Source organism: Anolis sagrei, chromosome 2, assembly GCF_037176765.1.
Source record: "Anolis sagrei isolate rAnoSag1 chromosome 2, rAnoSag1.mat, whole genome shotgun sequence".
Classification (NCBI taxonomy): domain Eukaryota; kingdom Metazoa; phylum Chordata; class Lepidosauria; order Squamata; family Dactyloidae; genus Anolis; species Anolis sagrei.
Window position 1 is genome coordinate 213,263,741 of NC_090022.1, and position 21,972 is coordinate 213,285,712.

Genomic DNA, 21,972 nt, shown 5'->3' on the forward strand with positions numbered 1-21,972 from the left:
TAAGCATCTCAACAAGAAGATACACTTTCATTTTCCTTGATAGCAACATCTGTAAATGTTATCAACTAATAATGTTATCAGATATGTTTGATTTGGACAAAATTTAAAGAACATATAGCACAGACTATGTTTTTTTTAAAAAAATCCAACTGGAAGGCATTTGCTGAAGGTACACTTGCACATTTAAGCTCAGTTAACATTTATAATGCTTTGATTCTTTTGAAACAGGTGCTGTGGGATGTGCTAAAATATAAACCTGGATGAACTATAGTAAATTATAGGCTGCCAATATGAACAAAAAAAACCATGCTTGAGACATGCATATGGTGTCGTGAGAGCCAGGACCAGCCATAATGTCTTCTGCCAATGAAGTTCTAGCAAGAGAGTCACTAAGGCTGTGATCCAATACACTCAAAAGGAGGAAAGGAGAAGAAGGCCCTATTAAATGCTAAAGAGACCTGCAGACAAATAAAGAGGAATAGCAATTGGCTACACATTCCTGGCAGATTTTAAAAGTGTCCAGATTTTAGAAAGAATATTCCTTTTGGATGAAAGCAATACATTTATTCTAAAAGTGAAAATTCTTCCAGCGTGTTATAATAATGAACCAAGAACAGAGTGAAGGATAGGTCAGCAGCACATGCCAGAAATCAATCTGATTAGGCCACATAGTAGTCATAGTTCTCTAAGAACAGACTATATCACCCATAGGGACCCAGTAATATATCACTGGGGCATCTGCCTCTATGATACCTCACTATAATTCTTTTCTCACAGTTAGTCCAATGTTACAGTGAGCACACGAGTGATAGGAATCACAATTGTGTTGGCTCACCGCTTTAGGTTCACCTTCATGCAAGATATAGTGGCAGGGAACAGGATCAACTAGTATGAGCCATTCCCCATTCCATGTGTTTGCTGTATATATGAGAGACTTGTGTGGGAGCTTGTGAGAAGAAGGTCTATGTGCTGACACTTCAAGCAACTGATCTGTTTGCATGTACATACCCAGAACTTCAAAATTTGAGGATTTCTGGGCAAGAAACTGAAGGAAACTTTTCCTTTGAAGGCATTGCTATGTCCCACTATTCAGCAAGGCTTATTAGGATGATGAAACTCAGAATACATGTGTAGTAATGTCAGTTATCAACACCAGAGGCACTCCAAGTAGACAGCTACTGGTCAAAGGGCATTTAATAGAATACCAAGTTTGCAAACTTTGTGTTTTGTTTGTTTGCTTGCTTTTAATGCAGTACAACTGTTTTGATTCTCACCTGACACAATAAATAAATAAATAAATAAATAAATAAATAGTTATCAGATGAATTGTAACAACAAATTTAGCCATCATGTGCTAAAAAGTCAACTGCCAATGTACAACTCAAATGTAGTCCCACTTCTCTCCAGTACTACTCTCAGTTGCACAGTGTTAGGAGTACAATAAAAACTTTATGATGCTTAAAGCTTTCACCCTACTCTTCAGGAACCTCAGTGTCACTTACCACCCAAAGAGACCCTTGAGATCCCATCACCTTTCTTCACTTCCCCCACCAACATCTGAAGCTATTACATTGAATTCACACATCGTGTCTGTAGAGTCCTAAGGGAAATTCTAACCTAATGTGTATCTTGTGTGCAAACCTCATCATGTAAACATCTAATGGTTAACCTCTAATCTCACTAACTCCTTGCTGTATAAACATCTGTTAAGATCCTGTGATCCTGTGTCACAATGACCAGCTTAACTGGATTCCATACAGGTTTGAAGACTAATTTCAGCTCTGTTTCCTCCACAGAGGAGTACCTCTGGGGCAATACACATGAAAAATGTTACATAAGGAATGAAAATGTGGATTTTGCATTCCAGCGTAATGTTCTTCACATGTATTCTTTCTGGAAAGGGCATTGGGGGATTCTAACATTTGTTCAGAATCAACCCTATATAAACCATCTTGCTTTTCAAAAACAGTTATTCAAACATAAATAGATTTCAGTAGAACTTATGTCTTTGAGTAAATTTTCTTAATATTACTACCAAATTAGGCAATGTCCAGACAGAGTTTTCAAACCTCTTTGTGCTGTAGGTAACTGAGAAACCTTTTTTTAAAAGCATAATATAAAAGGACATAAGACTTATAGGAATGGGACTTCTGCCTAACCTTTGTGGCTTAAAATCACTGGTTGATATATCTTCTATTAATGTGCTCATCTGCATCTGTTATAGGCTTCATATTTATGTTTCTATTTCTTCTACTCATAAGTGTGTTTACTCATTTTGTGCACTGCTAGATATTAATAATCTCGGGGGGGGGGGGGGTAGTATGCATGCTTCAATCCTACTTAGAGAAGGAAAAGGAGAATAAGAAGCCTGAACTGTAGATGCATCTCAGCTGGAGCTTCTAAGCCGTCCGCTGTTTGGTGCTTGAAAAGTTTGGTCATGAATTACAAAGGTGGCAATATGGATGGCATTAACCTAAATGGAAAAGTTGCCAGTGGAATGATGTATTTATTATCTAAGCATTCTAATGTTTTTTATCCATACAGCAGTAGATAGTCTGACATTACAGTGCAGAATTTTTAAGTCCTACCTCGAGGCAAATCTCATACTTACTAGCAAAAATGAAAGTATGAAATGCTTTTAATGTATATTTAACAAGAGATAGTCTGATGATTACTGATGTGTATTCTCCCTGGATTTCCCCCTTCTCTGTCAGAAGGCAGTGTTAAGAAAAAACATTTTTACTGATTTATATTATCGGCAACTATACCATGTTTACTTTTTACAATGTTTGTAACTGGCATTTAATAAAAATGGCACAAACCATTGTATTTTAAGTCAAATCCACATCACAAGGTAACAATTAATTCCCAATTAACATAGAAGATCCATGAATCAAACAGTGGAATTTGTCCAAGTCTTTTGATTTAAGCTGGTATAAAATTAAATTTTAAATGTTCAGGAGGGAAGAAAGTAAAATAAATATTTTCTTAATATTTCATGCTGGCTTTTTAAAATGTCTACCTCAGTCAATTGTTATTCCTATCAACAAATTTACTTTTTTGCATTTGAGATGATTTCATTTAATTCTATCTTGTCTGAAAAGTGGAACTACCAAGTGCCTTTATTTGAATGCATATAGTGCTACTGTTTAATAAAAATTAAAGTGTAGTGTTTTGCACTTGTAATAGTGTCATGCACAGCAAGATATCATCTCTCATTTTAATGAATGTTAAATAGTTCCACAGTACAGAGATCCTTGTTGTCAAAATGGTATTACTAAAGGTATTTTCGATCACAAAACCCCAGTGGTCTACACTTTTGTTTGCTTTGACATTATTAAACTTCTCTGTTTCTTTAACTATGACTCTAATGACTACATTTGCATGATAGGAAAGTTTGCTTTGTGGCTCAACTTCTGTCAACACACTGTTTGCATGTAGTGTTCTGAGCTTAGTGTTTGATGAGCAGTCAGTACAGTATTTTCAGTCGAAGTCAATAATTATGCAGAATCAATAACGTTTTCTTCTTTTGTGTTTGTCTTTGTTATTTCTTTGATATGGCCTCTAGGATGCTGCAGGCAAAGTGCTGGACCGCTGGGCCATCATGTCCAGGGAAGAAGAGATTATTACCCTTCAGCAGTTTCTGAGGTTCGGAGAAACCAAATCCATTGTGGAGCTGATGGCAATTCAAGAAAAAGAAGGGCAGGCAGTGGCTGTGCCATCTTCAAAGGCAGACTCAGATATAAGGACTTTTATTGAAAGCAATAATCGAACCAGGAGCCCAAGTCTCCTTTCTCACCTGGAGAACAGCAACCCTTCCAGCATTCATCATTTTGAAAACATCCCCAACAGCTTAGCATTCCTGTTTCCGTTTCAGTACATAAATCCAGTGTCTGCTCCTCTGCTAGGTTTGCCTCCAAATGGTCTCCTCCTCGAACAGCCGTCACTGAGATTGCGGGAACCAAGCCTTTCAGGCCAAAATGAATATAATGAAAGTAGTGAATCTGAAGTTTCTCCAGCACCTTTCAAGAATGAGCAGGCATCCAGCAGAAATGCCTTGACCAGCATCACAAATGTCGAACCCAAATCTGAGCCATCTTCTGTTTCCCCAGTCCAGACATCCACACCTGTCAATGATCTATCCAAACCCGAACATACAAAAAGCTCCTTTCGAATTCACAGAATGAGGAGGATGGGGTCAGCATCCCGAAAAGGGAGAGTGTTTTGCAATGCATGTGGCAAAACCTTTTATGACAAGGGAACGCTCAAAATTCACTACAATGCAGTTCATCTTAAGATTAAACATAGGTGCACAATTGAAGGTTGTAATATGGTCTTCAGCTCACTCAGAAGTCGCAACCGCCACAGTGCTAACCCCAATCCCCGCCTTCATATGCCCATGCTAAGGAACAATCGAGACAAGGATCTGATCCGTGCTACGTCAGGTGCAGCTACCCCTGTCATAGCAAGTACAAAATCCAATTTAACATTAACAAGTCCTGGACGACCTCCAATGGGTTTTACCACTCCCCCACTAGACCCTGTGTTGCAAAATCCTCTACCTAGCCAACTTGTGTTCCCAGCTTTAAAGACTGTACAACCTGTTCCTCCTTTCTACAGAAATCTTCTTACCCCCGGAGAGATGGTGAGTCCTCCAACCTCATTACCTACTAGTCCTTTAATGCCAGCAGCTGGTACAATTGATCAGCCTCCAATTCCTCCATCAGAATCAACATTATCTGCAGTAGGGATGCCTGGCCAAGATGCAAATGCTGAACTTGCCCCAAAGAAAAAACCAAGGAAGTCCAGTATGCCTGTGAAAATAGAGAAAGAGGTTATTGACACTGCTGATGAGTTTGATGATGAAGAGGATGAGGTGAATGATAGCAGAAGTGTGGCTAATGATGGTGGGCATGACAATCACTGCCATTCTCAGGAAGAGATGAGCCCTGGGTTGTCTGTGAAAGATTTTTCAAAAAATGGAAGAAACAGGTACATCTCAAGAACAGAACTAAGAAGAGCAGACAGTATGACATCAGAAGACCAAGAGCATGAGAGAGACTATGAAAATGAGTCCGAATCCTCAGAGCCAAAACTGTGCGAGGAATCCATGGAAGGAGATGAACATATGATGCATGAAAGAAATAACAAGCCTATGATGAACCATGACAGGCCAGATGAAAACCACCATGATACTTCCCATCACGATGACATTAAAGTTAAGGAAGAATTTACAGACCCTACATACGAGATGTTTTACATGAGCCAATATGGACTTTACAATGGAGGCAGTGCCAGCATGGCTGCTCTTCATGAAAGCTTTACTTCCACTTTCAACTATAACAGCCCCCAGAAATTCTCCCCTGAGGGTGATTTGTGCTCCAGCCCAGATCCCAAGATCTGCTATGTGTGTAAAAAGAGTTTCAAGAGTTCTTACAGTGTGAAGCTCCACTACAGGAATGTTCATTTAAAAGAGATGCATGTCTGCACTGTGGCTGGCTGCAATGCTGCTTTTCCTTCCCGGAGGAGCAGAGACAGGTTAGTAAATAACATATTTATTAACTAATTTCTAGGGTAGTGAAGAACAGAGACATGATAGCACATTCCTTTATTAGTCCTCCATTCACTTTGTGTTTTGATATCTAGAACAGGGTGCACCAAGAGTGTCAGTGCCTTGTGAAATCATTGAAATTACAGCTGCAAATTAACATATATAGACACGCTTGCAGTTTGAGACATTCATTAAATTTCTAGTATTCAAATTCACTGTCATACATCCTCCTATGAATTTAAAACTAATTCTCAAAATTAATGATTATCTGATCTCTTATATTAGATAATCTTATATAAGGCTGTTCATATAGTTGAAACTTATTGTATCATCTAAAGAATATATGCATGATGACAAGCATTTCCATATAGGCTGTTCCTTCTGTTACATTCAATTCCTTCTTACCTTGATTCAAAATTGAGAAAAGATGATTTATAGAAAACCTGCTTTCTAATGTGTGCTAAAACGGATGGTGATTCCAATGATGATATTTTGCACTATTTCATGTGGGAACCTGCTAAGTGTCCTACTAGTACTTGACATGGATGATAATATTGATAAAACACACCTTAGGCAACCCCCATTAAAATGAATATAGGAAACAATGTTTTCTGGATGGTTCCTTTATATGTATTTTGCGAAAATTCCCACTCACTTGAATGAACACTGTGCATGAAAGGGAGAAATACAGGCATGTTTTTAAAAATGTAATCAGACTAATACTGAATATAAATGATATCATATTGCAATCATATTAGATCAGTTCTGAATTAATTTTGTTTTAACAGAAGCAGCTGGTCCAAGTTGTCTATATTTTTTTGTTAATAAAGATTTTTTTTTTCAAATTTTCACACAAATACAGGGCATGCTAACAATTTATTTCATGTTTATAGATCTATAGATTCTCACACAAATGCACACACTACATTATATTTTCTCAGAATTCTCAAACAGATGAAAATGACCCAGCCAATATTATGAAAATACATTGCTTAAATCCTACTATTTATGCTTAATTCCTTGACTCCCACATACTAAAAAATCAAAACAAAGAAAGGTTCCAACTCCATTACAGTCTTCTGGATCACAGTCAGTCCCAATGTCTTCCTCAAGTTTTTAGTGTACATTATGTGAATTACAATTAATAGTGTACAATTACTAAGAAGTAATTGAAAACACAATTATTATAACAGTACGCTTGAGAGTATGTTTTGCAATGCTCAATGATTACCTAAACAATAATTCAGGTAATTTTGAATTTTTTTAAGCCTTCGGCTCACTCACACTCTGTCCAATTTTATGCCCAAGAAGTTAAAAAAGCAAATGTTTCCCTTTTAACTTTAGAATATAACATAGTTTCCTATCTTATGTATGAACACAACACAGAAAACAGTGGCTTGTTATTACGAAAGATGTATGTAATAGAATTTGATTTTGCACACTTCAGTTAGAACAGCTACCACTCCCAGCTTCTGAATGAAAATGGAAGTTCATTCCCAGTCATGTAAACTCTGTTTTAATAATAATCTAAACTGAGTTTCTGTAGGAAATTAGGCTTTTTTAAACCTTACGATGTGCTCTTACTTTGCATCTAATGGTACAAGGTCAAGTCTGAGCAGAATCCAAAGAATTGTGAAACTGTTTCCACGAGGGAACTAATACTTTTATTTCCCAAATCCCAATGGGGAGATTGCATGCTAAAGTACTGTTATTAACGGAGTTTTCCAATTCATGTGGGAGCTGATAATTAAAAGAGGAAGACTATCAAATTGTCGTTTCAATATTTCAAGCCCCTTTTACTGAAGTTTCCCTTTGAATCTTGAAATAGTTTGAATGAAACTTCCTTGAATTCATTGACAATTATGTCTAGACAATTTTACATTATCCTGAAATCAGCAGGATTAACTTGATGTCCCGTAATCTGCTTTCTGAAGTTGTGTTGAGATCACTGTAGCATATTCCTCCTTGTGGAAAGAAAGTTTCATGTGGGCAGGTTACATTCCAGCATTAGCTGTGGGTCAATATATACAATATATTTTAACCTTCGGAGGCAACTGTTTTAGAACGATCTAGACAGAGGCAGACAGACAGGTAGATATTCTAGAAAAATGTTTTTGGATAATATAACAATATCTGATGACAAAGATTTTGGAAATTTATTTTATCGTTCCCTCTGCAGCCTTCCATACCTTAGAAAAACCAGTTCCAGAGGTTTTTCAGGTCTCCAGAATTCATTTTTGGAGTATACGGGTGGGACTCCATTAAGGAAAGATAAAGATAAATCCTAATCTCCTTGTTTGGATAGCATCTATTCTTTGGGCAGCAAAAATCCTCCAGTTAAGAGTTTCCTTCTCAACCTTAACAAGAAAATAGGCACAACACTTACTTAACTATTTCCTTCATAAATAGGTTTGCATGAGTGCAGCAGTTTTGTGAACATCAGAATGCAAGTCCATGTGGTGCCCTAGTTGTTCTTGACATACACCCAAATAATTATAAGCTATGAATGGTGCTCTGGATTTCCGTTGTCTGCAGAATTTGACCACAGACCCTGTAAAAAGGTCCAACGAGTTTTGCAAAAGTGTTAGTAACTTTTCCAGACACTTCAGTGGAAAGTAACAAGAGCAATATTTTTAAACTCAGTATTATAATATCTTGTGATAACTATATTGGAAGGTCATCTATGGGAGAAGAATGAATGTGAGATAGGAAAGGTGTGAAGTACTTAGGCAGTGTTCTTATAGCTACCTACACTTTCATAGATTCTGGAAATACTCACGTGCCCATGTATGACTAAGGTCTCTTCTACACTGCCATATAAAATCCAGATTATTTGCTTTGAACAAGATTGTATGGCAGTGTAGACATATATAATCCAGTTCAAAGCAGATAATGTGGATTATCTGCTTTGATATTCTGGATTATACGGCAGTGTAGAAGGGACCTGAATTTAAGAGATCCCATTCTTCCTGCTAGTTATTTATTCTGGCCTTATACCCATCCATATCTAGACAGAATGATAAGAATTTGAGTTAAATTCATTTCCCAGTGCATTTATGTCATTTAAAATTTTCTTGTTCACCTTTGTAGAGATTGCTTCTTAAAAGAAATCTGACAAATAAAGTCCATTATGTGTAGTCCTTCAAGTAGCAAAGGAGACCTTGAAGAGATAAACCAGTGTATAGTGTCTTATTGACTTCACTGCCAAATAACTGGAGTAATAACACTGAGAGAACTTATTTCAGTCACCTTAATGGGCTGTTAACTTTAGAACCCAATTATAGCCATTTCAACACTAATTGCTGTACCAGAAATGGGGAACATCCAACTTAATGCACACATGAAGGCTATCACATTTAACATTTTATTTAAGACATCATTTGATAGAATATCTCCCTAGAAATATGACTAGTAGAAGAAGAGATAGTATCAGCTGCATTTAACCAGTTGGAAAAACCCTCAAGTTTACCAAGTATAATTCAACCATTCTGATCAAACAGTCCTCATATTACAAGAAGAAATATAGGTGCTTTTTGAAAGAATGTAGAAGCTTTATGAACCACTGTTAAAATTAAGTGTGCTATACTACACTTAGCCTTAGTTTTTGTGCCCTGATAAGTATTTCACCTTCAATATTTTGGATGTTTATGCAGTAAAATCTGATTCATAAGGTATTGCACATTCAGTCAAGATGAAGTATCATACACTGCATCCATTTATCAAGGATGGGCAAGTCTGTGACCCCAGTGCTGATGGACTCCACATCCCATCAACTGTATTCAATCTGGCAATTATGAGAGCAGATATCAGGAGTACTTCCTCTAGGCCACACATTTCCCTGTTCTTCTTAGGGCCTTTCCACACACCTGAATAAAATCTCACATTTTCTGCTTTGAAGTGAAATATATGGCAGTGTAGACAACAGATAACCCAGTTCAAAGCCAATATTGTGGAATTATCTGCCTTGATAATCTGGGTTATATGGCTGTGTGGAAGAGCCCTTTGTCTCTCCCTTTCCAAGTTACTATAAAAATCACACTACAAGAATTAAGTAGAGTAAACAGACAGAAAATTTAGACTTTATGACATCCTTAGGGAAAGTGAAATGCAAAACCAGTAGGCATAAATTTCTTCACCATTTTGGATTCATAGGAAAAATAACTGAGTTAGAGTCATAGCAAAAAAAAAAATAACTACATTGAGAAAGATACAGTTTGTGTTAGACAGAAGGAGGAAACTTCCTATTAGACTGTTATTCTTTAACTTTAGGACTGAATAATTCAAAATGGTTGACATCCTTCTTCATATGCTTTAATCTATCCAGCATGGGGGTTAGATTATTTTCTCCATAACACCCCATACTGTTCAATAAAACCTTTAGATTGGCTTTACTTAGGGTTTTCCTGATTCCATAGAATTCTGTCTCCAAGCTCTGGAAATTTGTCCTCTTGGAAGATTTTAGTATGATTAGTTCATGTTAAAGAAACCCAGTGCAACAGGTGACTAATTAACACATGTATAACAGTGATCACCCAATTAGTTGTCTACTTGACACTCTTAATTCCAGTGGAGTTTCAAAGAGTTGACCACCATATATGACTAATGGATTATATTTGACATGGAAAGTAAAATTTATGTTAGCATGCTTAGAAGAATCTGCCTTCTTTTATAGCGGTCATACTACCAAGTTAATATCCATTTTTATTGCATTCAGCAATGGCAATTGAAATATTTCTTGTTACTTTCAGCTATGTTGGGGTTCAGTGTCCAGGCAGACATGTTACCTCACTTTTTCATGTCCCAAAATTTATGTAAAATAAATGCACTTCCAGCAGTTGGGAAAAAAACTGTTCCAAGTAACAAAGAGAGGAACACTACGCTTTGACATCCTCTGAGTAAAGGACGCTGATTGTTAAGGTTTGTCTTTAACTTTTCACTGAACAAGAAGCATGTGTGTTTGTCTAGAAGGTGGGAAAGGTGATTCACCCCATGAATAAATTTAAAAAGAAAATAATATTTGCTCAGGGTTACTTATAAATAAATATGAGGCAACTATTGGTGCCAAGTGTGATTCTGCCATTAGGTTGCTAGTTAAATCAGTCCAGATTTAAACTTGTAAACCCGTTGATTTGTATGAAGAAAGACATCTGTATTCAGTTTATTAAAACCTGCTGATGTTTCCAGAACTAAATTTGTTTGCAGATAGGCCTCTAGGTAGTTATATCGATAGCGGAAGCGTATACTACTGCTCATCTAGCTGCCTGACTTCCAGCCCTATACAGGTGTGCTTGAATAAATTAACATCAAATACCACTGCGGAAGAACCACTGCATACATTATCAACAAAGGTGAAGATGTGAAAAGATACTACCTACCTCCTGTTATCACCTCTTCGAGACAGTTGCAACCATCCTCCTGCCTTTTCTAATCATCCTGCTCTGCTTTGAAACTTTCAAAACCAACTTTTTGAGTCTACTTTTCCAAGACACGTACACCATTTTGAGGAAGCCATTACTATGAGGAAAAAATCAATTCATACTCCGGCCCCTTCTACACTGCCATATGAAATCCATATTATCTGCTTTGAACTGGATATAGTGGGGTAGACTCATACAATCCAGTTCAAAGCAGATAATGTGAATTATTTTCTTTGATAATTTGGATTATAAACAGTGTAGAAGGAGCCTCAGTGGTACCTTTAAATGTACTGAAAGGCACGGCCATTTATTTATTTATTTCCAACATTTCTACCCTGTCCTTTTCAACCCCCAAAGGGGGACTCAGGGCGGCTTACAACGGCAGCAATTCAATGCCTGACAATATACAACACATTACATACAACATTATTCAAAAGATAAAACATTAAATTAAAATACATTTAAAACACTATTATTATAATGTAGCCGAATCAAAGTCTGATTTAGCAACCGACGACCCAGCCCAAAGCCTGTCATAATAAAAATTCCAACATTATGATTACTGCCAAACCTACTGTCCAAAGGCCTGGGCCCAAAACCATGTTTTGAGCTTCTTTCTAAAAGAGAGGAGGGTTGAAGTCGACCTAATCTCGCTAGGGAGAGCATTCCATAGGCAGGGGGTCACCACCAAAAAGGCCCTTTCCCTTGTCCCCGCCAAACGCACTTGCGAAGAGGCCAGGACCGAGAGCAGGGTCTTCCTGGACGATTTTAAATTCTGAGGCAGAATGTAGAGGAGAATACATTCGGACAGGTAAGCAGGGCCGGAACTGTACAGGGCTTTATAGGCCAAGACCAGCACTTTGAACTGTGCTTGGAAATGGACCGGCAGTCAGTGGAGCTGACATAGCAGAGGAGTGGTATGTTCCCTGTATGTCGCTCCAGATAGTAATCTGGCTGCAAATAGCCTGAAATTTCTTGCCTTGAGAGATCAACCACAAAAGCAGAAAATTACTTCTTTTGTTTAATATTGTCTCCCTACTTAAATACCTAGGGCTTAACTAGGGCTCACTAGGGTGAGGCCTAGTTAGTACTTGGATGAGAGATTGCCAATGAATGCCAGATACTATTTTTCAAATGAAGGAACTGGTAAAATCACCTTGGATCATATTCTTTGCCTAAGAAAACTCTAAGAAATTCATGGTAAAATCATCATAAGTCGACAGACAACTTGAAGTCAAACACAAACATACACTATTACCCACTCACTTTCTTGCATTCACAAAAAAAGTCAGAAGTGGCTCTCACCTGTACTCTTATGTTATCAGGGAAACTGATTTCTGAGCAACTTTCGAACCAACACGATTTTGGAAAGCAGGACAAAACAATTGGACCAAAACAATCCTTTTAATGCAATAGCTTCTTTTTAAACCATCTGGGAGCAATACTCATGTTTTGGGCACATTGACTACATTTTAAAGTGTAATAGAAAATAAAGAACCCTGTCACTTTAAACCACCAGGTAGTTTTCCTGAAAAGAGGGTGGAACAGCGTTTTAGCTGGCTAAAATCAATTGCTCTCCACCAAGGTATGCAGAGACATAATGAAGCTGATAGAAAAGCTGATTGTTCAGTGCGTGTTTTCAGTGTTAGAACAGTATCTAAATTCACAACTAGATGCAATTTAACTGTAACCAGGCAATTTTAAAACAATGCAACCCTGTCAAATAAATTGATATTGCTGGAAAGTTAAACTAAACGAAGGAGTTAATTGCTTTTCTCAGAGAGGTGTAGGTGTTTTTCTTGAGACATAGTGAAGACCTTACATGCTGATGCCAAAGAAGGAAGAGATAAGCGTGCTATTCCCTGAAGATTAAAAACTGCACAGATAAGAAATTAAGGCACTCATTTAAAAAAGCTTTGCTTGAAGAAAGTTTTTGCATGTGTTTTATGGTCATTACAGATGAAAATTACTTCCACGGTTGAACATAAATGGCCAATATGTGGCTTTTCCAGAAGTAGTTTTCTGAAAGTGTTGCCTTCTTGATTTTGAGCTTTGCAAAAGTCATCAGTATCCATTTAAGGCAGTTAAGTCTGCATTTGAAATTTCAGTACTTACCTCAGTGTTTACTTATGCTATAACGTGGTCAATTGTGCCATAACAGTTATTGCCATATTAGAAAGAAGTGATTGGTACAATTATTTTCATGCCAACACTAATACTAAAGGGACAACTTTAGTGTCTTTGGTGATGGACATGAACCAACCACATAATTTGAAATCAACTCCATTTTAGTAATGGAAGCTTCATAATGTAAAATCTAGATGTCATAATTCACAATATTGAGATTTAGATAAATAAGCAGATTTAAAAAAAATTCCTATCTTTGAGAAAATTGAAATGCAATTACTAGCAACTCATACCATTTTAAAGTTTCCCTTTGAAAAACCTCAGTCTTATTTCAGAACTCTTGTTTGGTTATAGCATATTTTAATTTTTGAAACTGACATTTCTCTCCAGAGATTTTGGACAGCCAATATGGAGAGGAAAGCAAAAATGTTAAAGCCTTCAACTTGCTAAAATCCATACTGTTGCAAAAACATCATCCATAGATTTTATTGTAGATGAGTATTTGGTTTTGTAAAAAGAAAAGAAGAAAGAAAGAAATCCAAAGGCAAATACAGGCTGGATCTACACTGCCCTATATCCCAGGATCTGATCTCAGATTATCAGCTTTGAACCAGATTATATGAATCTACACTGCCAGATAATCTGGGTTAAACAACCTGTGATTAGATCCTGGGATATAGGGCAGTATAGATCCATCCAGATGTTTTGTCATGCTTATATCTTGCCCCCCCCCCCCCATTATGAAATCTAAGGCACCTTACACCATAAGTTCAAAACAAAATTCAGGTATTGTCAAAGGCTTTCATGGCTGGAATCACTGGGTTGTTGTGAGTTTTCCAGGTGGTATGGCCATGTTCCAGAATCATTCTCTCCTGATGTTTTGCCTGCATCTATGGCAGGCATCCTCAGATGTTGTGAGGGTTCAACCTCAAAATTCAGGTACACTGGACCCTTGGTATCATCTGTGGTTTGGTTCCAAAGCCCCTCCTGGATACCAAAATCTGTGATGGCTTGAAGCCCGTTGTTTACAGCGATATAGTAACAAACAAGATTACTTTTTGGATTTTTTAAAAAAAGATCAGGCTATGGATTGTTGAATTTATGGATGCAAAATCTGTGGATATGAAGAACTGACTGTAAAACAATTCATAATGTAAAAAATTAAACCAATGAGCCCACAAAACTCTAATTTATGACACTGAAAATACTAATGAAGATAAAAATATATAGTATCTGCAACAGTCTGTGAATGTCCAACGGCCTGACTAAATAAAAAGGTCTTTAAATAAAATGATGGAAGGAAAGCAGAGAGAGGACCAAACAAATCCCCTGCGGAAGGGAATTCCATAATGTAGTAAGAGAAAAGCCCCTCTTGTGCGTCCTTAGCAGAAGTATCTGTGAATGCCTTCCTTGCAGATCTTATGCAGAGAAATGCAACCTTTCAGATAACATGAATCTCAATTGTTTATAGGTCATAACTGGCATTTTGAATTGTGCCTAGAAACAGCAGTTTTGAGTTAATGTCATAATTTTTCTGGATTTAAACCCCATTTCAAAGTGTATGATTTAAAAACAAAGTTGTTGTAAATTCATGAATAAAGGCCATTCGCATACATGGCCTTGACTTCAGTGGTTTATGAAGTCCCTTATGTATTTTATGAACTGCTCTTCAGTTCAATTCTTTTCTCATATTTGTTTGCTTACAATCATAAGTAAACTTGAGACCATTTTGGTTGAAAATATAAAGAGAAAACAGTTAATTTTATTCCTGTGCATCTCAAGGAAAGCTTTCACATCCAGAATTTAAGAGGCTGGGAGACAGAAGTCTGTTAATCCAGGTTTTTATTGACAGCCGCCAAACATGCTTTTATTTAAAAATAAGAGGTGGAGGAGGAAGAGGAAGAAGTTGGATCTGTTCTCCCTTGATATGTGACAAAGATGCCATGGCTTTCTCACAACAAGGTGTCAAGATTTCATACGAAAAGAAACCAGGTGTTAGTAGAGAGGAGGACACTCTCTCACTTGGGAACCACTGAAGTCTGATAGCCAGATAGGGAAGCAGCACTAATTCCACTGCCTTTTTAGCCCATACCGTCACAAAGGGGGCACAGCTGGGTCACTCGACTCACTAGTAATTGTGTTTTACAGACTTCTAAGGCAATTGGCTCAGTCAGTCCCAATTCAATAAAAGTGGAGAGCGAGAGCACTTTTGTTCTATTTTTTTTACTTGAAATTATTTCATTCAGCAGTCTGTCTTTTTTATTACCAGGATTTGACATTAGCACTCCAAGCTATATTAGCATCCATTTCAGCAGTTCAGTAATGGTATTAAAAAAACACTTAACTTCAACGGTGAATGGTTGTATGACAGTGCCATAAAAATCCACATTAAAAAAAACTTATGTATTTGTCCCTGCGTTTCCCCCCTCTACTTGTTTAACTGCTTCAAAGCTGTGCTGTCATTTGGAAAGATATTTACTCTAAAGGAGGTAACCCAAGAGATTATTGTGAGACCACCTTTCTCATTCCATCCCTTCCTGTACAGTAGAATAGGAGGGAAATGGTGTACTTCAAAAGCAAAAACAGAATAGACTCTAATTTATCATGTCTGTTCCAAAACATACTGAAGTCAATGAGAGCATGCCTGTTGGGTTCAATGGGTAATTAAAACAGAAGCCAACCAAGGAAGGACTAATAAACTCTAAATACTGAAGACAAAAATATTTGGCAGTTTGAGCCTTTGTGGGACTTAGTTTGAACCCAGCACTCTCTTACTACTTGGAACAAGTTTTTAAGTATTTTGGCAATGCATAGTGCTCATAAATGACAACATTCGGTTCTAAATTTTGATTAAACATTCTGTAATTAATCAATGGTAGATACAAAGCAGTTGTTGGGATCCAGAGCTGCAAAATGCGTAAGACATAAAACATTACAAAGTAATTAGAGTGTGCTCATTCACAAGAGAAAGGATTGCCTTCAATAAAGAGGTAAATGATAGCATCGTGTTTATTGTGGACGTAGGCAGCCAGTGCAATATGATAAACTGCAGGAGATACACATATCAGTAATCATCTGCATTATTAGTGTCATTAATCATAATTCTAAAAATATGACAGCAGCTGCCAACTTTTGACCAATTTTCCTTCTGCCTGTTGGCCGTTATAACTTCACTAATAGACTGCAGAGCTCCTATGTGCGTGGCAGTTTTGCATTGAGAATGGAAGGTTAATTATATTTCAGCTGCTGATTCCTTCTCTCCTTGGAAAAGCCTTAGCACTTTGACAATCCCAGGAGCCTGCTGCTGTTAAACCAGCAAAACTACTTTATTGAAATTTTCTTTGTTGGTCAGGAGTGAGTAGATGTTTCAGATGAGATATAAGCGTCAGGCTGGGACAGCTGCTAACAGTTTCTGCTCCAAAGTAATCCTTGGAAACCAAACTGAATTCATACTTCCTCTTTGCTAAGTCTCTAGTCAATATGTTGTTGTTGTTTTTTTTAAAAAAAAAGCTCTCAGAATTTAATAACCAATAGCAATAGCAAGTATGGAAGAATTTCATGGGATCTCCGCACTAAAGGCTAGAGATATATTGCTAACAGTAATCAGCCATTGAAGCACAGCTAGACAATTACTAAAAATATGAGAAACATTGTGTATCTGTGTGTGAGAGAGAGAAAGAGGGGCAGAGGTAGGGAGAGCCAATGCATTGTATATCATAAGTCAAAGCAGTATTGGAAATATTGTAGTTTTACCTGAAGTCCAAGTAACATTTATATTTGTTTACAAATTTGAATGAAGCCGTGACTACTCTGAGCTTTAATATGGCATGGTTATGGATTAAATATAATAAAGTAAGGCTTTCAGTAAAGGACCTCAATCCAATTGCTAGTTCCTGTTAGAGTAGACACATTGAATCTATGGAATTTAAATAATTGGATTTGAAAGTTAATCCAATATGTCTACCCTAGTAGGGACTTCCATAGTTTTCCTATCATTTCAATCCTAAATCTTAGGAGCCCCCAATGGTGCAATGGGTTAAACCCTTGTGCCGGCCAGAATGCTGATGATCAGGTCAGCGGTTTGAATCTGTGAAGAGCAGGTTGAGTTCCCTCTGTGAGCTCCAGCTCACCATGTGGGGACATGAGAAAAGCCTTCCACAAGGATGGTAAAACATCAAAATACATCTGGGCATCCCCTGGACAATATCCTTGCAGATAGCCAATTCTCTCACACAAGAAGAAACTTGCAGTTTCTCAAGTTGTTTCTGATATGAAAAACAAATCCTAAGTAAAGAAGGCATTGCTGAATAACCAATCAACATATCTAGTTGATGATTTCATTCTTTTAGAAATATTACTTCAAGTTATAATTGGAAATATGACTGTTTACTACTGTGCCCATTGTGTTGTCCGTTCCCGGTACAGATGGAATATTCCATAGCCATAACTATGGAATCAAAAATACTCCCAAAATGCAAAATTGTCTCAATGGGTGGCTGAAATAGTAACACCTTTACTTTCTGATGGTTCAGGGTACACAGACTTTGTTTAATGCAGAAAATTATTTAAAATATTATATTAAATTGCCTTCAGGCTATGGGTAGAGGAGGCATATATGAAACATACATGAATTTCATGTTTAGACTTAGGTCCCATCTCCAAGATATCTCATTAAATATGTAATATGCTAATATGGGTTTCCCCAGATAATAATAACAATGTGAAATCCCAAACACTTCTTATCTCAAGCATTTTGGACTAGATGTCCCACGTGGTCTCTTCCGACTCTTATTATTCTATGATTTTGGATAAGAATATTCAACTTACATTTCAATCATCTTCTACAGTGCTTTTCAGAGGACTCATCTCAAGCATTTGGCATGAGTCATAACTCAATAAACTATGTGTGAGGTACATGCATGTGTCAAGAAGCTTTTTCAATGGGTCCCTCTTGAAGTTCTACATCCACACAGACTTTTAATTTAAAATGCATTCCAGATGTGCGGCACAAACTATTAAGACTATTAGAAAACGGGTTCACAGCAGTGCATGTACATGATGCAGTTAGTGTACTGGGCTTGTGTCAATAAGTATCCAGTTAGTATCCATGCTACAAGCCCCTTCTGCTGGGATTTCTCTCATTTCATGCCACGCCATGTTTTTTTAACCATTATAATACTTTGGAATAAGCGAACTGAAGTTGGAGAGTTAGCATTAAATTGGAATTTAATGTGGTGGCATACCAACATCTACGCCCATGTAGCATTACAAAGCATGAGATGCCACTGGTGCAGATTGACCAGGCATGTATTTATTATTTCTTTATAAAATTTATATCTTGCCCATCCCTCTTTTAAATGGTGGTTAAGGTAGCATTGAAATTGGAGGATTTCAATCCCAAACATTTAGTAATAAATGTTGCATGAAAGTTCTGGAGACAAAATAAGCACAAAACTTGGACTAACCATTATATTTTTAAAAATCACTCTCACATCAAAATATCTCCCAAGTAGTATATCTCAGAAAACTGGTATTTTATTTATTACTTATTTATTTTTATTTATTTACAGTATTTATATTCCGCCCTTCTCACCCCGCAGGGGACTCAGGGCGGATTATAATGTGCATATAGACGGCAAACATTCAGTGCCATTTAGACATACAACATATATAGACAGACACAGAGGCATTTAACATTCCAGTTTTTCCGGCTTCATGAGGCTCGATTAATGCCACAGGGAGAGCTGCTGCTTCACCGTCCACTTGTGACACCAAGTCATTTGATGGAGTACTTCTTCATTCTTCTGCATGCTACTGGAAGGTTTTATGGCATTGTAAATTGGTTAAATTAGCCTCCCCACATAAAGCGGTACCTACATTTCCTACTTGACAGATGCAACTGTCGTTCGGGCTGCATGGGTCAACAGCAAGCTAGACTATTAATGGTCGGGAGCTTACTCCGACCCAGGCTGGCTTCGAACTCATGACCTCTTGGTCAGTAGTGATTTAATGCAGGTGGCTACTAGCTAGCTGCACCACAAAAGATCTTTTACAAAAGATATTTTACATATTCTTCATGGGCTGTAGAAGGGCCAATAAAAACCACTGAAACTTATATTCCACAGGTACTATGGTACTAAGAAGCTGTTTGCATTACATATTACAGCAGCAATAAGAACTTGGTAATCTACATAAATAAATATAAATCTATATAAATAAAAATGTAATGTTTGTTTGTGGAATTAACATAATTCAAAAAACACTGGACGAATTGACACCAAATTTGGACACAATATACAGATCAGACCAACAAGTGACCATCACTAATAAAAATGCTGAAAAACACAGCAGAAGAGACTTAAAAAGCCCCCAAAATACATTATAATACATATGCAAAACCGTATGTATGTATGTATGTATGTATGTATGTATTGTCGAAGGCTTTCATGGCCGGAATCCATGGGTTGTTGTAGGTTTTTCCGGGCTATATGGCCATGTTCTGGAGGCAATTTTTCTGGAGAAAAATTGCCTCCAGAACATGGCCATATAGCCCGGAAAAACCTACAACAACCCATATATGTATATATGGTTTTGAACATGTATTATAATGTATACACACACATACATACATATACATATACATACACACACACATATACACAAATATATATATACGCACACAAAACATATATAAACTGACTGGGCCACAGCAACGCCTGGCAGGGGATGGCTAGTCTCGTATAACCAAACTTTTGCTACCAGGCGAATTAAGTCACTGCATTCTGATGTTTACTACAGATCGACTAATTTTGGGGAGTAACGTTGATTTCAGAAAGGATCCTGCAGTCCACTTGTATACGTTCAGTGATCAGTTTGTTTTAAATGTCCTGACTTCTTTTTACCTCTTGCAATGAGACATTTTGCCTTGAGGCAGCTGGCAAAGTGTGAGGCTGAAGTGTCGCAGTACAACTTACACCATTGCTGAGTAACTCTGGCAACTACGCCACTTGTTACGCTTCCCATTTGTAATGCCTTTGATCTTTAATGAACAACAATTGTAATATATTAAGAGTGTGCCTTAACCTTGATGCTTTTGAGCACATGCAGCTGTTGGGAAAATGTAGTTCTGTTCACACCGTAAGAGGCATTTCACTTAACACCTCAACAGGTATGTACTGAATTACCAGGACTTTCAAGGGTAGAGCGCTCTCAGACTTTACTTTAACAAAGGATTACATAAGCAGAAAGGACAGCAGCCAGACAATTGCATGGTAAACTCAGAGGGTGCACCTGCTCAGGTGAGCCATGGGCAGGCTGTCCAAATGTCATATTAATATTAACACTTGTGCACATTCGGTAGTGATAACATTTCTCCCGGTTATGCTGGCTCTGCATTTGGTATGCAAAAGGCTTGATTGCCCCTGCCAACCACGCAATAATTCTTGCTAACATCTTCTGAGTTACAACATTTATAAAGTTGCAAAGTGGAGTAAACAAACCATCTGTTTGGCTTTACCATATATGTCATGTTCTCTTATTAGCATATTACGATTCATTTAGTAAACAAATTTGGTGATTTTCTTCATGTCAAAGTCAGAAGGAGCTGGAAGATGATTAACATTCCTGGGACAGGCACATTAATACATTGCTTCCTCTGCAAAGTTAAGTGGCTTCTCAGGAGAATCGCCCCTTGTTGACAAGATGAGACTGTCAATTTTGTTTGCCTGCCACATTAGGGGCCATAAGGGGATGGCAAGCTCTGAGAATGAGGAGCCGTGTAGGCAGCATCATTCACTGTGAATTGAGAAAAGAAGTCTAATTCTGATAAATGGTCGACCCCAATACATCCTACCTGTTATTACAACAGACGTGCTGTATCTGTGCAGTAAATTAGTTAAACCCCTAAAGAGTTTGGTGAGAGCTTATCTTCAAGTGAATAATTTGAGTGGAGAGGGAGCTGTCTTCGTGACCAGTGTGAATGATTTGTTTCATATTGAAAGGGATTGTAATGACTGGGTTCCCTGTCTTTAATTTGCAAGAATTTGCTTGTCCTTTATATCCTGCATTTAATAAGCACTTCTTTACTTTTTTTTAATAGGTGCTGAACTGTTTTTTACCTTTTGGATTTTCTCCCTATATAAAAGGTTAATATATTTTTTTCAGATTCTATGCAATCCATTAAAAAAACCCTATAGAAACAAACATTGCACATGCTGTTGGAATAAAATTTGTCCATATTTCACTAAGTAACACAATACTCCATAACTACCGATCTGAAATATTAGTACAGAAAAGATCTCCCATTAAAATCATCACATTTGGTGCCACACACTGCAAATAGAAAATGTACATATATGTGTGTGAGAGAGAGCAAGAGAATAATATATTATCATTAAAGTATCTTATAAGATGGGCTTTGGTGATTTTTCTATCTGCTTTCTTTTGCAATATACGAAAAAGCAAGACAAAACATGTATCCTTAGACAATAAGACTGCAGAGCTATACCTATTTCCTTGGAAGGAAGCCCCATTGAATTTAATAGGGCATAGATCTGTATAGAATTAGGTGTCAGACTAGGGAATCACAACTCTTTCCCATTGTCTGTGAGGGTCACATTTGTTCATTATGATTTTAAAAATGAGAAAAATGGGGTCTGCTTCTGTCCTAAAGTAACAATGGATGTTACAAACATTCTCACATGTATCCATAAACAAATTGAATGCATTCCTTTGACCTCTAAATCAGGGCTTCTTAAATATTTTCCACTCACAACCCCTTTCTGCCTGTGAAATTTTTGCATGACCCCAGGTATACAGATATATGAAAGAGGTATAGGTATCAGGCATTTGCAGATAATAAATCAGCATTTGCAAGGC

The 21,972-nt window shown here is 37.3% G+C and overlaps 1 protein-coding gene across 8 annotated transcripts in view; it reads left to right on the forward strand.

Moving 5' to 3' along the window:
* The window catches only part of BNC2 (basonuclin zinc finger protein 2), a 459,184-nt gene that overhangs the window by 425,405 nt on the left and 11,807 nt on the right, over window positions 1-21,972 (forward strand). For 7 of the 8 annotated variants that reach the window (XM_060762421.2, XM_060762422.2, XM_067464373.1 and 4 more), the window contains one exon: window positions 3,569-5,538. In XM_060762421.2, coding sequence (XP_060618404.2) covers window positions 3,569-5,538 — 1,970 coding nt within the window. Of the gene's footprint in view, window positions 1-3,568; window positions 5,539-10,299; window positions 10,469-21,972 lie in introns of all 8 variants that reach the window. The other variant, XR_009630641.2, reaches the window with a different exon arrangement.